This window comes from Equus caballus, chromosome 7 (genome assembly GCF_041296265.1).
Source record: "Equus caballus isolate H_3958 breed thoroughbred chromosome 7, TB-T2T, whole genome shotgun sequence".
Classification (NCBI taxonomy): domain Eukaryota; kingdom Metazoa; phylum Chordata; class Mammalia; order Perissodactyla; family Equidae; genus Equus; species Equus caballus.
In genome coordinates, this window is record NC_091690.1 from 88,635,194 (window position 1) to 88,651,351 (window position 16,158).

The 16,158-nt window shown below is 44.7% G+C and overlaps 1 protein-coding gene across 44 annotated transcripts in view; it reads right to left on the bottom strand.

The window, feature by feature from the left end:
• SERGEF (secretion regulating guanine nucleotide exchange factor) overlaps positions 1-16,158 on the bottom strand; it is a 229,510-nt gene that overhangs the window by 195,195 nt on the left and 18,157 nt on the right. For 26 of the 44 annotated variants that reach the window (XR_011441162.1, XR_011441161.1, XR_011441160.1 and 23 more), the window contains exons 7-8: positions 14,773-14,835; positions 10,920-11,078 (exon numbers count right to left, since the gene is read on the bottom strand). The exons of 6 other annotated variants lie outside the window; for them this stretch is intronic. Coding sequence is in view for 29 of the 38 variants with exons in the window: in XM_070274928.1 (XP_070131029.1) it covers positions 10,920-11,078; positions 14,773-14,835 (222 nt within the window). In the remaining 9 variants the exon portion in view is untranslated. The remainder of the gene's footprint in view (positions 1-10,919; positions 11,079-14,772; positions 14,836-16,158) is intronic. 12 more of the 44 variants (XM_070274927.1, XM_070274912.1, XM_023646140.2 and 9 more) reach the window with 3 other exon arrangements.

Here is a 16,158-nt window from a genome sequence, read left to right on the forward strand (position 1 = left end):
TATGAGAGGTGACAGCTGGGCAGAAAACAATGGAAGCTGGCAATAGCTTCAAGGGGGTTGGCTAGGCGAGCACGGCTGGCAGAGGGAGCTGCTAGCGTAAGGCACACAGAGGAAGGGCACCTTCCCTCCTCTCAGGGGCCAGCTGCCACTGCCCCCAAATACCTGCCCTGTACTGCCTTCTCCCCCAGCAGCCCACCACCACAACTGCCGACAAGCTTTCTCCAGGGAAGAGAGAAACATCTGTTCCTCCCTGCCCCAAAGTCCGGGGGCCACTTGCTACATTTCCAGGGCAGTCGCTGTGAGGCAGGTAACACAATGAGATGAAATGAGCATGACCCTTGACATCAAACAGACCATGGTCTGAGCGTCTGCTTTGCTTCTCACCTCACCGTGTTACTTTAGACAAGCCACTCAGCCTCTCTGAGCCTCAATTTCCTCACCTGGAATGCAAGGGAATGAACCCTACATCGGGGGTATGAGGAGTATGTAAGGGCAGCACCTGGTAGGCGCCTGGCAAACACTGCTGCCCTGCCCTATTCTGCCCCCTGGAAGATTTTTTTTTAAATTGTTTTGTTCAACCAGTTGTGTAACTCACATCCTACTGCAGCGTGCCACTGGCAAGGCCCTGGGCCTGGGCATCTGTTGGGTATGGGGGCTGTGAGCTTCCATCACGGCACAGCCTGACAGGAGGGCCCTGGCCCGGAGGAGAACTGAGCAGATGGAAGGGACACCGCCCTGCTGCAGGGGGAGGGAGGAAGGCATTAGCACCAGACGCTCCAAGAAACCAGGATCAAGGCAGTCAACTGCTGTCCCCTTCCCTGCCCGCCTCCGGCTCACTGGCCCAGGGCCCAGGCCCTTGTCTCCCCGCTCTCCTGTGGGGCAGCCAGCTGGAGGCCAGGCTGATGGTGGTTCCTCACACAACCAAGGAGAGCCTCAGGTACTAACTCACGGTGAGACCTTAGGTAGCCCTCTCCCTCTCTGGGCCTGAGTTCTCCCATCCATAAAAAGAGGGGGAGGGCCCGCGTGACCTCAGGGGGGTCCTTTCAGCTCTGACCATGCTAATTCTGACTGGACGTTGGCCCTACTGGCCTCAACCCCAAAGCCCTCTGTGTGCCCACTGCTGCCATCTGGTGGCCCTCCAGACCAGCAGCACTTGGCTCTGGCCAGGCCCCCTGCAAGTCCCTTATCCAAATGAACCTACTTCAAAGGGTGAACCTTGCTTCTGCTTCGGTGGGACACACACTGCATTTCGCGGGACCACAGATCAACGGGTCTCCATCGCCAAACACAGAAACCAAAAATAAACCAGAACTTCATCTCTCTGGCAGAGATGACCACCTGCAGCTGAGAGCCTGATCTCCCTGCCCAGAGATGAAGTAACTGGCCCAAGGTCGCACAGCTGCCTGGCTCCCAGACCAACGCACAGTTCCACTTTACCATAGTGCTCAGGGCTGCTGAGTACCCTGGAAACCAAAAATAAAGTCAGCCCAGGGCCGAGGAAACAAAGCCTTTGGCAGGTGGGAAACGAAATGTCAGGATTCCTGGCGAACCTCAAGAAAAGATAGGACACGTGAACATGTGAGCCCTGCCTGCAGAAATTCACTGGAAATAACAACCTGAGGGTGCCGGGCATACCTCCTAACCTAGGGGGCGTCGTGAGGACCCCTACAGGTCTTCCACAAACCGCCTCCAAGCCACCACCACAGCCTGATCCCAGGTGCGGCAGACCCAGATGATGAGGCAGACACTGGGGAGCACCACGTGCTGGCGTGTGCCTTCCCCACCAGACATGAGCTCTCAGGGTAGAGTCAGAGCTTTGATTCTCCAGCTGCAGGCCCTTAGCACTTGGCCAAAGGAGCTCCGTAAAGGTATATGCAAGCAGACCCCTTAGACTCCTGCACAATCATGGGAATTGTCCACCCTTTGTGGACATGACTCTTGGCTTTGTCTGCAGCCTTCTTCTAAACTGTAAAGGGCAGACCCCAATAAAACATACTGTGCAACTCTAAGTAGGTCACTTGCCTTTTCTGGCCTCTATTATCTCACATCTGCAGCATAATAGGGTTCTCCTAGATGATCTTCAAAGCCCTTCTAATTGTAAAATTCTAGAATTTGAAACCAAATCAAGGCAAATCAAGGCTCCTCTTCACCTGCAGAGCAGCTATGACAGTGGGAGAGGGGGAAACAATTACCATGCTTCCCTCTAGCGGTGGAATGCTGTCATTGCCTCCTCTCAGCCCAGCCCCATCGCTGAACTCCATCCAATCCCACCCTGAACTCTGAACAGGAGGAATGGCTTGCAGCCGGGCAGACCAGCCCAGGTGCAGGGAGCAGGTAAGAAAGCAGGGACGTGGACTCAAGGAACCCACGAGGACTCGGGGCCAGCTCCACGACAGCAGAGAAATTCTCCATCTTCAGGAACCAGTACATCTTGGAGCTCAAAGGATCTTTTGTGACCTCCAACTCCCGTCTTCAGATGAGGAAACCAAGGCTCAGGGATGTTGGGAAGGGACCTGACTCAGGTCACAAAGCTGACTCACCACTGAGCCAAAAATAGATCCCCACTTTCCTGCCTCCTTCTACAGTCTCTTGCCTCTTTTCCATGCGACCTCCCAACTGAGGCCCGTGGAAGTGATTTGTCAAGGACATACACACAGGAATGGGTGGCGAAGGGGCCAGTTCCCTGCACTAAGGGGCAAGAAAGTTTCTTCCTTAATTTTAACATTTCGGGGGATATAATTAGACTGCAAATTATAAATTCAGCATAAAAAATATAAAAGAAAATAAAATTCACTCATAATCCCACCAGTCAGAGATAATATTCTGGCATATTTCCTTCCAGTCTTTTCTATGCAAACATCCTTCATTTAAAAAAAACAAATTAGAAGTTATAGTGTAGTAACTTATTGTAATCTACTCTTTTCACTTACTATATGAGCATATTCCTCTGTCATTAAATATCCTTCTAAAACATTCTATTTAACAGCCAGATATCCCAACATATGGTTGTACATAATTTATTTAACCAGTCCCCCTACAATTTCATTTGTTTCCATGCATTGGTTTTTGTCATTATAAATGAGGATGCAATGAATGACCTTATACTCAATCTTCCAATACATCCATAATTATTTCCTTAGGCCAGTTTTATTCTTTACAGGATAGAATTTCAGAGTCAGAATGGCCCTTAGAGATCATTATGTCCACAACCTCCAACTGTCCAGATGAAAGAATGGGACCAGAGAGCTTTGGGTTTGGGTTGGGTTTTGTTTTTGTTTTTGGTAAGGAAGATTGGCCCTGAGCTAACATCTGTTGCCAACCTTCCTCTTTTTGTTTGAGGAAGATTGTCACTGAGCTGACATCCATGCCAATCTTCCTCTGTTTTGTATGTGAGTCACAGCATGGCTTGATGAGCAGTGTGTAGGTCTGCGTCCAGGATCCAAACCTGCAAACCCCAGGCCGCTGAAGCAGAGTGCTCAAACTTAACAACTACGCCACAAGGCTAGCCCCAGACCAGAGAGTTTTGTGCTTGGCAGAGGACACAGAGAAAGCAACAGAACCAAGTCCAAAACTCTCCACCCATTAAAATGTGACCTTCCCAAAGGATTTCACACCCTTCCCTGCCCACCCAGCCCACACTGACCTCTCCTTCCCCTGACACCCTACGGTGTTTGGGCCACTCCTCTGGCTCTTTGACACATTCTTTTTTATTCTTCTACTAAATACTTCATTTGTTCACCCAACTACAAGCTTCCTGAAGGTAGTTCTGGAGTTTATATACCCTATGTTCTGTAGCACAGTGCTACACACATCTAGATAAGCATTCCACAAACACCTGCTGAAGGACCAAAGATAACAGGAATCTCCTTCCTTATTGCTTGGGAGAAGCACTGGCAAAGCTGGAGAAAGATGCTTCTTTGAAGAGTGAAAGCAGTTCAGTTAATGAGTTAGAGCATCATGAGATACACACTACTGGAAATTAAGAGGAGCAGGCCTGGGGACAGAAGACTAGCTTCAAGCTTTAGCGCTGCCCATCTGTGAGCCGGGATGACGCAGAGAACCGATTAGGGACTCGTCTGTGAAACAAGGATAACACCACCCACCTTGCCAACTTCATAGGAGAAAATGGATGTGAAGGCACTTTGTGGTGACAGAAGTGGTCCATGAGAGCTGTGACTGCTGTTGTTTTATCATAAATGGAAATTCGGCAACTTCTATGAATCCTGGAATGGCCTCCTGACCCTTGCTCCTGGGGTGCCATCCCCTAGTTTCCACTGAATGCACAAATACAATAAGGGGATCTATGGCTACACATTTCAGGTAAGGATCGGTGTTTTCTGGAAGCAGAACTTCATGTACAGAAGAAATACTATTCCCAGTTCAGGTCCCTGGGGCTGGTTAAGTCATCTACACTTCCTCACCATCTCTGGAGAGAATGTGACAAGGTGGAAAGAGCACTGGACCGAGAGCCATGAGACCTGAGTTCTGTCCCAGCTCCTTCACTCCTTGTGCTTCCCCCTCTTTAGTCCTCAGTTTCCCCATCTCTAAACTGAGAGAGCCAGGCCAGGTGAGCTCTAAGTTCTCATCCATTTCTGACATTCCAAGGATTTTAGGATAAAAACTCATGACTTTAATAATAGGCAAAAACTATCCCTTTCAAAATAGTCCTTTCGGGGGCCAGCCCCACGGCCAAGTGGTTAAAGTTCCACACCCTCTGTTTCAGTGGCCTGGGTTTGCAAGTTCAGATCCTGGGCGTGGACCTACTCTACTCATCAGCCATGCTGCGGAGGCATCCCACATACTAAGTAGACTAGTATTGGCACAGATGTTAGCTCAGGGCAAATAGTCCTCACCCAAAAAAAAAAGTTCTTTGGGCTCAGTTTGACTTTCAACCACTAGGTTTTCAAAGTTCTAAAGCACCAACATCATGAATTCCAAAGCACCGGCTTTAAATAGAGCCCATGAGGTCAGAAGCTCCCTGAGCTGGGTTGAGGTTTCATGATATATGGTCCCAAAGATGGAGTAATATACACTGTCACCTTATTCTGGAAAGGATCTTTGCCCCAAAACAGAAAAATCAGCATTAGGTATATTTATAAACTCAGTTTATGTGAATCAATGGCTAGGCTTGGATTTCACTAATGCTTAGACATCACATGCAACAAAATAGCTCTTGGTCTGTGACACTTGAAGAAAAGAGAGTAGCTAACAGCTGGTCCCCTCCACATGTGCCATGTAATTCCCCACTTTAGAGAAACTAAAGAATAAAAAAACATCTCAACTAAAAGGATAGATCCAAGAACCAGGAGGGCAGTGATGGGAGGGGAAAAATCACAGAAAAGCAGAACTGGATCTCTAGCTTAAATGCGGCCATAAAGCCACCCTCTCTCCTCTTTGTTTCAGTTTGCCCATTTGTAAAGTGAGGAAGTTTCTTCTTCCATCTCTAATTCTCTCAAACTTCTAAGACTCCAGAACTTTCTTAGGTGACACTGAAGAAAGTGAAGAATGTAGAGAACTCTGTATTTAGGCCCATTTTTTCAATCCATAGCTTCTGTAAGACCACAAAGCTACTTTGGGACACTGCATGGCTCAGGGAGAGCTTCCAGCATCCTAAAACCAACAGATTCTAGACATTCTGACCACCCTCACATTAAGGCTTGGATCTTATGTAAATCCTTCCCCTTGAAATTCTAATAAATCACCAGCAACCAGCACTTAGCATCTGTAAGCAATGATCTTTCTGCACTCTCCAGGAGTCCTGAATCAACTGTTACCTATCCAGAGACACGCAGAGACCTCACCAGAAAGAGAAGATATGGGGCATCTGAGCTCCGGAGAGCTCCCAAGTTTCCAAGGGCAGAGGAACTAGTGTGGACTGAGCAAACACCTGAGCCCAGTCCTGCGCTGATGCTGGAAGCTTTAATTCATCATCTCATTTAACCTTCATACCAGGTCGGCAACATTTCCTCATTTTCCTAATGAGGAACTAAGCTCAGAGAAGTCAGGTTTATTCACTTGTTCAACATGAACTAAGTACCTACCTCATATATGCCAAGTACTCTGCTAAGCACTGAGGGTACAATGCTGAGCAAACCAACGTGGCTCCTGCCCTCACAGAACTTATAGTCTAGTAGGAGGGAGAATTTATCAAAGAATCCTACAAAAAACAGCACAGAGGAGAGGTTGTAGTGCTGCAAGAACAGATAGAAGGGAAAAGGCACTAGTCAGGGATGTCAAGGGAAGGCCTCCCAAGGAGGTGATGACTAAGTTGAGGTATGAAAAAAAAAAAAAAAGATGTAGCTAAGTCAAAATAAGGAAGGAGCGCAGGGATAAGTGAGCCAAATAGAAGGAACGACAGATGCAAAGGCCCTACGGTGGGACATACATGCTGCATTGCAGGTACCAAGAAGTGGCCAGAGGGGAGATCAGCTAGAGCCCCAGAGCTAGCACAGGAAGAAATGGGGCTGGAAAGGCAGCAGAGAGCAGAGCACACAGGGCCTCTCAGGCCACGAAGGGTTATATTTGTATCCTAAGAGCAATGGGACGCCTCTGGAATGTGACACAATGGTTTGAAAAGATGTTCCAACTGAGATATGGAGAACAGATTGGATGGGAGAGGAAGTGGATGTGAGAAAAGGAGGACACCAATCAGAGGCCCCTGCAGGATCCAGGAAAGAGGGGACAGTAGCCTGAACTACAGTGGTGGCAATGGAGCTGGAGAGAAGTAGAGCTGGCCACAACCACACAATCAGGAAGCTGACAGAGCTGAGATACAAACCCAGGCCTGTGTGACTTCAAAGCCCATGTTTCTCTTTACCTTGTCATTTATTCACTCATTCAGCAATTAGTGACTAATCACCTACTGTGTGCCAGGGCTGTGCCAGGTGCTAGGGATACAGCCAGGAACAAAACAGACACTGCTCTCAGGGAATCTACAGTCTAGTCATTAAACAAACAAGAATACAAAGAGATGCATACAATTACAAATTGGGACGAACACCACGGAGGAACAACAGAGAATTTAACAAGGAAGGTGACCTATAAGGCCACGAAGATCTTCCAAATTTTTGATAATATAAAAGAACCACTTGCTGGCTGCACGTAAGTGAAAGACTTTAGGAAACTGCCTGTCAGAGCTGGATATTGAGCATCGCATCCCTGGCCAGCTCAAGCCCTCAGGGGAGAAGCTGGTATGTCTCAAGCTCTGCGCAGGCCTCGTTGAAATAGAAGTCTTTCTAAAAGCAACAGCTAACGCCTTAACATACTAACATACCCCAACCTCAGGCACCCCTCACGTATGTATGGACAGCATTTTACAATTCGCCGGGATCTCTCTCCCAGATTTATTCATTTGAAGTTCACAAGCAGTCCTATGTAGAATGCAGGTAGGTTTTAATATCCTCCTTGAGAGACAGGGAAATTGAGGCCTGGACAGGCGAAGTGATTTAAGTGACCAAGGTCATGAAACTAGGAAGGCTCCCAGGTCTGCCATACAACTCTCACTAGAAGCACCTCAGGCCAGGAAATCATGAAGCTCAGATGAGACAGCTGCAGGTCACTGAGCCTGGATAAAGTCACCCAGGAGTCCCATGAAGTTCCTGACAACAGTGGTCAGGGACATTAAGCAGCTTGGGAAAGGTTTCTAGAATGCAGCTCCATCAGCCTGAGACACAGGTACCCTTGCCAACTTTCCCAGATTAGAACAGGTTCTCTTGGACTTTTTCCAAGTGCCTCTGACTAACAGAGAAAAGTATTTTTCCACTGCAAACACTGCAGGCAGGCACCAGACTCCTGAAGAGGGAGAGCAGACTGCATCCCAGATTCCCATACAGAAAAACTGTAAAGTTATTCTGATACCTTGTGAACTGTCCTAGCTAAGCAGCTACCACGGGGGATGTCAGTCTCGGGCAGCTGTTCTCAATCTTGGCACAACTAACACTTGGGGCTGGGTATTTCTTTGTTGTGGGGGCTGCCCTTGCACTGTAGAATGTTTAGCAGCACCCCTGGCCTCTACCAACTAGATGCCAGTAGCACACCCCAGTTATGACAACCAAATACGTCCCCAGACATTGAAAATGTCCCCTGGGGGACAAAATCACCTGTGGTTGAAAATCACTGGTTTAGGGACTAACCCATCCCATCCCATCCCATCTTACTGGACAGATATATGGTCACTGTGCATAAACTCTTAATCAATTTTAATCAATATCACACAACTAATGCCTTCCAGAATGAGACAGAGCAGCCTCCGTGCTGATGTGGCCTATAGGTAGGTCCCAGGAACAATCCACCACCAGAGCTTGTGAAAACAACTAGAGTCAACTAACTCCTTGTTCCACTAATGAGCTGCTTCTGACCCTGTAAGCAAATCTTGTTCCAATTAATATGAGCAGCTGCGTCTGATTAAACTAGAAGACCTGGGTGTTTCTTCTCAATGATACTGGGCTAGGGCAAAGGCTTCCACGGCTGCTAGAGGGAGCACAAAATTGGTGAATTAAGCAGCAAGACACGCTCATTTACCCAAAATTCAGTACAATAACCAGGACACTCAAACATCCCAGCTTTGAACAATTCTGGACTTAGGAGAAGGGGGAAAGTGAAAAAGTACATAAACAAGTGATCTGAATTAACAAGTTAATTAAATAGCTGAAACATTACCAAAAAATCACTCTCAAGTGGAGGTGGAGACCTGAAGCTGAGCTCAGAGCAGCTGGAGTGACTCACACAGTATCAGGGACGTGGGTTCCAACCTCCCGCCCCAAGGGCTGGGCCATTGCCCCAGACGTGGAAATCAGCGTCGGTTACAATGCTTCAAAGCTAGAATCAAAGGAGCAGCATCTTTATGTCTTTCATTAGTCAGCTACCTAACTAGGCAAAGGGTTTACTGACAGACTCAACCATACTCACTATGACTTGGTAGTAAGTGCATTTTACTGCACTGCAATTCTTTGAAGACTGACTAACCATGAAACGCCTACCTGTTAACACCCAATTACTCACACTACTGCTAGTTTCTATGCTACTTCTGCATGCTGCACTTACCTCTGTTCTTGCACATCTCAGACTGCAATGTACTGAAACTTGATCACAGGTCTGTCTCCACTAGTGGACAGTGGGCTCCTGGAGGGCAGGATTTGTATCTAGTACGAGGCATGGTACATAAACAGATCCTCATCATTTGTATGATGGGTGGATGGATGGTAAAGTCTTTCATCTCTATATTCTTAGACTTAAGCCTGTCTGCACATTCTAGTGGAAGGACACGGCCCATGTCTTTCCTCCTCTGTTTCTCCAAGGTTTAGCACATCGTTCAATAGGTTCCCTATAAACAGTAACTGATTTGGTTGGACTCTTGAATCCAAACTGACAAACTGAAGTCTTCTGTTCATGAACCAGTGAGGCCAAGGAAAGAGGTCAGAAGTCCTAGCTGTCTACACTGACTCAAATGCATCTGAGTACGTTTAGTCTCTTTTTAACCAGAAACAGTTTAATGCAGGAAACGAATATATTCTCCGCTAGGCAGTGGAGACACAGAAGTGAACAAGACTAATATGGTGCCTTCCCTCACAGAGCTCACTCTCTGCAGGAAAAGAGAGATTAACAATTATACAGCACACATGTGTGGTGATGGATTATAATTATAATTTGGGTGATGAACATGATGTAATCTACAGAGAATTCGAAATATATTACAATGTACACCTGAAAGTTATATAATGTTATAAACCAACGTTACAGCAATAAAAAAAACCAATTATACAAATAAGCAGCTACTATGCTCAGTGAGTCTCTTTAAGAAAAATTTCTGTGGATAGTCCCAATATTCAAACAGTCTGAACCTCTTTGAGGAAAGTCATGATTTTCCTCCAAACGAATGACACTTTCCTTAAAGCATCCTCTGAAGTGGTAAACATGGAAAGTTTACTATACACCTTTGTTATACAGGCCTCTGTCCCAAAATGATCGTAAAATTCCTTTTACAGACCAATTAAAAGCATCATAGATATGAATACTCGTAAGTCTATGTCTGTGTGTTCACATGTGTGGTATGTGTGACTTACCAAAGATAACTGAAGCTGACCTGAAAACCCACAAAAGCCAGAAAGTACTGGAATAACAGTCACCAGGTATGTGGGAGTCCAGAGGTCTGGGTATAGCTAACAAGCAGGCCAAGAGCAGTCCAGGGGACTCCCGAGAACCCCTGAAGTTCAGACGGCCTTGACACTATAATAGATCTTAAGATTTACAGACTGCCTGTCTGGGAAAGGCTGCGGAAGTCAGCAGGAGCTCTAGGAAGGCAGGGAACAAGAGAGGCCGCAAGGAACAACCCCCAGAACAAAGTCAGGAATACGAAGACCAGGAAAGGAGAACTGCGCTCAGAAAAGACAAGAACTACATGAAGTCTTAAGAAAAGATAAAGATGCCAGAATCTGCATGGCATGGCACAGTAAGGTAACATGTGAGGGAACCTCTGGATGTCTGAATCAATGTACAGAGTTTGTTAATAAAGATCTCAATCAAAATATGCCAGTTACGATTCAAAGCAATGCTCCTGCCTCACTCTTGAAATATTTATCTTTAACTTCACAGTTTCTGACGCCTTTAACTTAGACTCAGGCAGAAATGCAAACAGAGTCATCCCTTCAGCTCTGACACAGCAAAGACGCCTCAACACCCTGGAGAATTTCCGGATGATGCTTGCTGCCATGGGTTCCTTCTCAAAGCCTCCTGGCTCTGAGGCCCGAAGGAGTTAACCTAACCCACACAACAATTGCAGAACTAGGTCCCAGGTCCTCCCTTCCCAGCCCTTCAAGCTTTTCATCAGTAAAAACCAACCTACTTGATCCCGAGCACCCAGGGCTATTGAGACAGCTGTCCCCCAGCTGCTCTTGCCAACCACAAGTTCTCTGCTCTCTCACCTGTCTGAGCAACTAGGTGTGTCCACCCACTCCAGACGGCAGTGACCTTTTCATGCTGAAAACAATGTGCTTCTATTTTCTGGGGCACAGGAAGGAAAGCAGCCTGGGAAGCCAGCTGCCCGTGTTTGTTGCTTCCCCAAACATACAGCTCTCCTGCATCTTCAACAGAGGGGAACAAGAGAGGTGAAGGAACATTAGTCCAAAATGATGGAAGATAATACAAGTCAGAACAAAAAGGGGTTAAAAGAGGTTGTATTACTCATATGCTACAATGTTGAGTCGAGCAAAGCAAGATACAAAACTCACGTATAGCATAACATATACGATTTTTTTTAAATTCTGTAAATAGGAAACAAGGCCAAATGTTCTTAGTAGTTTGTCAAGGAATAGGAATGTGGGAGTTTATTTCTTCATTAATCCATTCAACAAATATTTATTTAACATCTACCATTTGCAAGACATATGTTTCACTATTTTCTACATTTTTAAAATACATGTTTGCATTACCTTTTGTTAGGAAAAAATATATTAACTTTTAAAAATAACAGGTTAAAAGACACATTATTTAAACAAACTTTTCAAGCATAAGCTTACTTTACTACATGCCCTGTTCAGCAGAAAGCACAACACTGCCACAGCCCATCCGTGTGGCGCTTTGGCTCATCTGACCCTCACAATAATTCTGTGATATAAGCAGGAATGTGACTGACTGACATTGCGGTTTAATAGGAAGAGAGAGAGCAAATTCAGAGTCAAGTGACTCTGGCTCTATTCCTGGATCTGCTAACTAGCTACTGACCTTGGGCAAATCATTTCCTCTCCATGCCTTAGTTTCACCAGCTGGAAACTGCAGGAGAGGGTGGTTGATCTAGAAGGGCAGACGATCTGATGACAGTGGTAACAAGACAGACAGGTGAGCGACTCTGGCAAACCAGAGGCACACACACTTGTCTCCAGGAATTTACATCCAAAAATTTTTTAACTGGAAGTCAAACAAAATGGGGCCAAGGGCTACAATTTGGCCGATGAACCTACAGTTTGTGACTCCTTGGATGGCCTCTAAGCGCTTTTCCAACCCTAACATTTAAGATTCTACACTGTCCTGTGCAGCACACGGCATACACAGTGGCTACTGAACACTTGAAATGTGGCTAGTCCCAACTGAGATGTGTTGTAAGACCAAAAAAGGCAAAACAGATTGCAAAGACAATGCAAAAAAAACCCAAAAAGAGTGTAGCTCATTAATAATTTTCATATTGATTACATATTGAAATAATATTTTGGATATACTGGATTAAGTAAAATATTAAAATGAATTCACCACTTCTTTTTACTTTTTGAAATGTGGCTCACATTACATTTGTACTAGACAGCACTCCTCTGAAGATAAATTAATCAAGGCTCAGAGAAGTCAAATGCCTTTAAAGATCACATGGCCAATAAGGAGTCAAGCAGAACTAGAAGCCAGGGCTTCACTTCCCTGCATTGTGTGACCTCCCAATAAAGCTTCACAGTATTCCTTGCCCTAGGGCAGTCTGGTATATTCTCAAAAACTTATCAAAAGTCAAACAGTATCTAAGGACATTAGGCCAGGATTCAGGGTTCAAGTTCTACATCTGCTGCTCAACCACTCTTTGACATTGGGCACATCCCTTCACATTCTGGGCCTCTGTCTCATCAAGTCTAAAATGAGGGAGCGTAAATCAGTAGAGCCTTTTTGTCACCCAGGTGACCTTGCAGCGCTGACATTCTGCAGTTCTATGAAGTGAATTTAGTGTATTTCATGCCCAGAGAGAGGGCAATCTCCCTGGACTTCACCAGGGTATGCAAAGTATGAGGACCCCTTACAGGAGAGCAGAGGAGCCCCTCACCAAAGTCTCAACCCATGAAATGGACTGGTTAGCTTACCAAGATGCCACTGACGATGAGCCTGTGTCTGCAATGAGCCTTCATTTATCTTAGTAAGTCTAAACCACCTTTTCGCAAAGACAAACTGTCTTCCACATGCGGATCATTACGCTGTTGCATCAGCAGGCAAAATTAAATTCTGCGGCAATGCCAAATAGTTACATAATCTACAACTCCAGAGGAAAGGTCTAAAGGGCACTGAACAAAATTCACTGTGTAGCAGCTTGAACTTGACCAGGAAAGAGGGATATTAATCTTGACAATTTTTAAGCCACTTTCAAAACACCAAAAATCAAGTCACTTTGTGAATATACTAAAAATCACTCAATTGTACACTTTAAAAGGGTGAATTTTATATATAAATTACATCTCAATAAAACAAAAATTCAACATCTATGTTTTAAAAACACCATAATAGAAGTGCTCCACATATGAATAAATAACTTTACTGATTACAAGATTTTCGAAGAGACTGACGTTAGCTAGGAATTAGAGAGTCTCTAGGTTTACGTATGCAGCCATTTCAAATTAATTAGAACAGCATAGAAACATCTTAGTCTGCCCTTACTCTCAGAAAAGAATGCCTTGCCCAACCCTCACTGACTGTGGGGCATGAACACGTCACTTCTCGCCCTGGGGCCTCCAGTCCTTCCTCTAAAAGGAGAGATGGGACCAGTGGAGTCCCTTATAGCTGGCATTCATTTCAGTTCAACCCTTTTCACATATATATAAATCTACTTCATATGAAACATAGGCTAAAAGTAGGTATTTCTTTTGTTCTTTGGTTGTTTTAAATTCATTAAATAAATTATCTATAGCTCAGAATTTGTAAACTATTTAAATTCTCACATTATGGCTCTCATACTCCAGAGACAATGCAGCTTCTGAGTTGGGCTGCACGGCAAATTTGATGTTGAGGAATGCAGGCCATCACTAATTTACATATATTATGTACACACCTTAATACCAGCCACATAAAACACTGAAAACACTAAGGATGAAAGTCATTTCCCTTTGCTTAAAAAATGTAAACCATTCAACTCCGTGTGAGAGGTCTTAGCAAAACAAATCTCTCAGAGCCACTGTCTCCTGTCCACCAGCAGGGGTCAGGGCAAGCTAGGCCTTGGAAGACAGAACCTTCACTTTCAAGAAAATGCTGCATTGTCACTAGAAAGTTTATACTGCATCGGCTGGGTGTGCCAAACGTATGGATGGATGCACAGCCAAAAAGATAGAGGGTGAGAAAGAAAAACAGACGGAATAGAGATAAACAAGAGAAATATAGAAAAATATAAAACAGATTAGAGAAATATAAACAAAACTAGATTTAGAGAGATAGATACACAGACTAGAATGAAAGATATAAGGATGAAAGATAAATAAAAATAGAGATATACAGTTAAGTAAATAAAATAGAGTAGATAAATACAAAGAGAGCAAACAGAGAGATAAATGGATCAGAAGGATACAGGTGGATAAAATAGGTTAGTTTGAGATTAAACAGCTAGAGAGAATAGATAGACAGAGAGCTTAGAGAGTTATATTAGACACTGAAACGCATTTAATGGATAAGATCACAATACATTAGATATAGATCTACTGTTGGTTATATGATTTGACAGTCACAATTACTCTGAGAGGAAGATACGCTCATCCCTATGGTAGTTGAGAAAACAAACTCAGGGGAAGGACGTGAGCCTATGTTTCATGTGAGTGCTTTACATGTATTTGCATATTTAATTCTCAAAACTACCCACAAGGTATTTTATACACAAGGAAACAGTCTCAGGAAGGTAAAGTGACTTGCCTAAGATCACACCAATGGTGGCATCAGAATTCTGACTCCAAAGTCTATGCTCTTCTCTCTGTGTCCTGATAGCACCACTTGAGGCAGAAACCTACAGAATTCTGGATGGCACGTTAACCTGAAAGAGCTGGTACCCACCTGTCAATGAAGCTGAGTGATCTGAGCCAGCAACAACACATGTCGCCTTAGAATCCTCTAGGCCTACAAAAAAATTAATTTCTTTTGAAATTACATTTATAACAGAACAAACTAGGCAGAGAAGGAACTCAAGAAACACCACCAGGGCTTGGGGAGAAACTCAGCCAGTACAGAAAGGTCTGAGTCAGCGGCATTGGCCAAGAAGATAGGTGGCATGGTAGAGAGACTGGTTACGTACCAGGGGGTTGAACAAAAAAGTAAATGTACTGAGGATAAAGGAGGCAAATTTCTCACTATCAGAGAGGAGAGGAAAGGTCCAGACACAGAAAGGTGGAAGGCTGGACTTGACCATGCAATGTTGGATTTTAACTGGAGAAATCAGTGTAAACTCATGGTTTCTAGTAGAGATCGATAAATAGATATAGGTTATATATAGATATAAATATGTGTCTGTACATGTATATTTCCTAGCTCTGTCCATTGAGTGGCCTAGAAGTAACGACATCTCATACATTCAGCCATCACAGGCAGGCACTGAAACACAAACCCAGGCCTTCTAACAACACACCGCAGAACTAGAATTTGAACTGGCCTTCCATCTCCAAACCCAGCACTTTTCCTCCCTTAGTTACCTGCCTTCACTGACGAAGTATAATCTGATCGACTCTGCTAGAAGTTGTGGTCACCTGGTCTAGCATCTGAAGAAATAGTCTTACTCTGTAATTCTTCTTTCTGACACTTCTGTTTAGTTAATGAGTGTCTTAATAAAATGCCCCTCACACCTTCAAGTATCCTGTGGAAGGAGGAAGGGACAAAACAAAGGTTTCCACCACATTCACCAGAGAGGAAGCCCTGGGCCCCTGGTGGCCAAGTGAGGAAAGGACACCCAGGGTCCCAGGTCCGGAACCTACATGACAGAGTAAAGATGGGAGAAGGAAAAGTGAAAGGCTTTGAGGGCAGGAAGTTCGTGATCCATTCTAATGTCTCATCAGAAAACTCCTCCAAATCAGCCCTGAACCTAAGCTGCGCCCCAGGCAGATGCCAAATAAGTCGTTAAAATCAAATCAAATCAAAACATTTCTGATTCCTTCTAGTTACAGGTCTTGTGCTAAAACAGAAAGTAGACACAGTTCCTGCCCTTAAAAAGCTCATAATCTTTGGAGTGTGGGAAAACATATAATCAATTCATAATAACATAACACCCTGTGCTGTCCATGCACACGAAGAAAAGGCAACAGAGGCAAGAAGAGGGAAGAGTCTTTACTGAGAAAGCTGTATCTGAGCTAAGCCTTGAAAAATTATCAGGATTTCTGCAGGGGCAACAAGAATGAAGAGGCAGAGGTAACAACTTGCCCCTAGGCACAGAGAAAAATGAGAAGGGAGGAT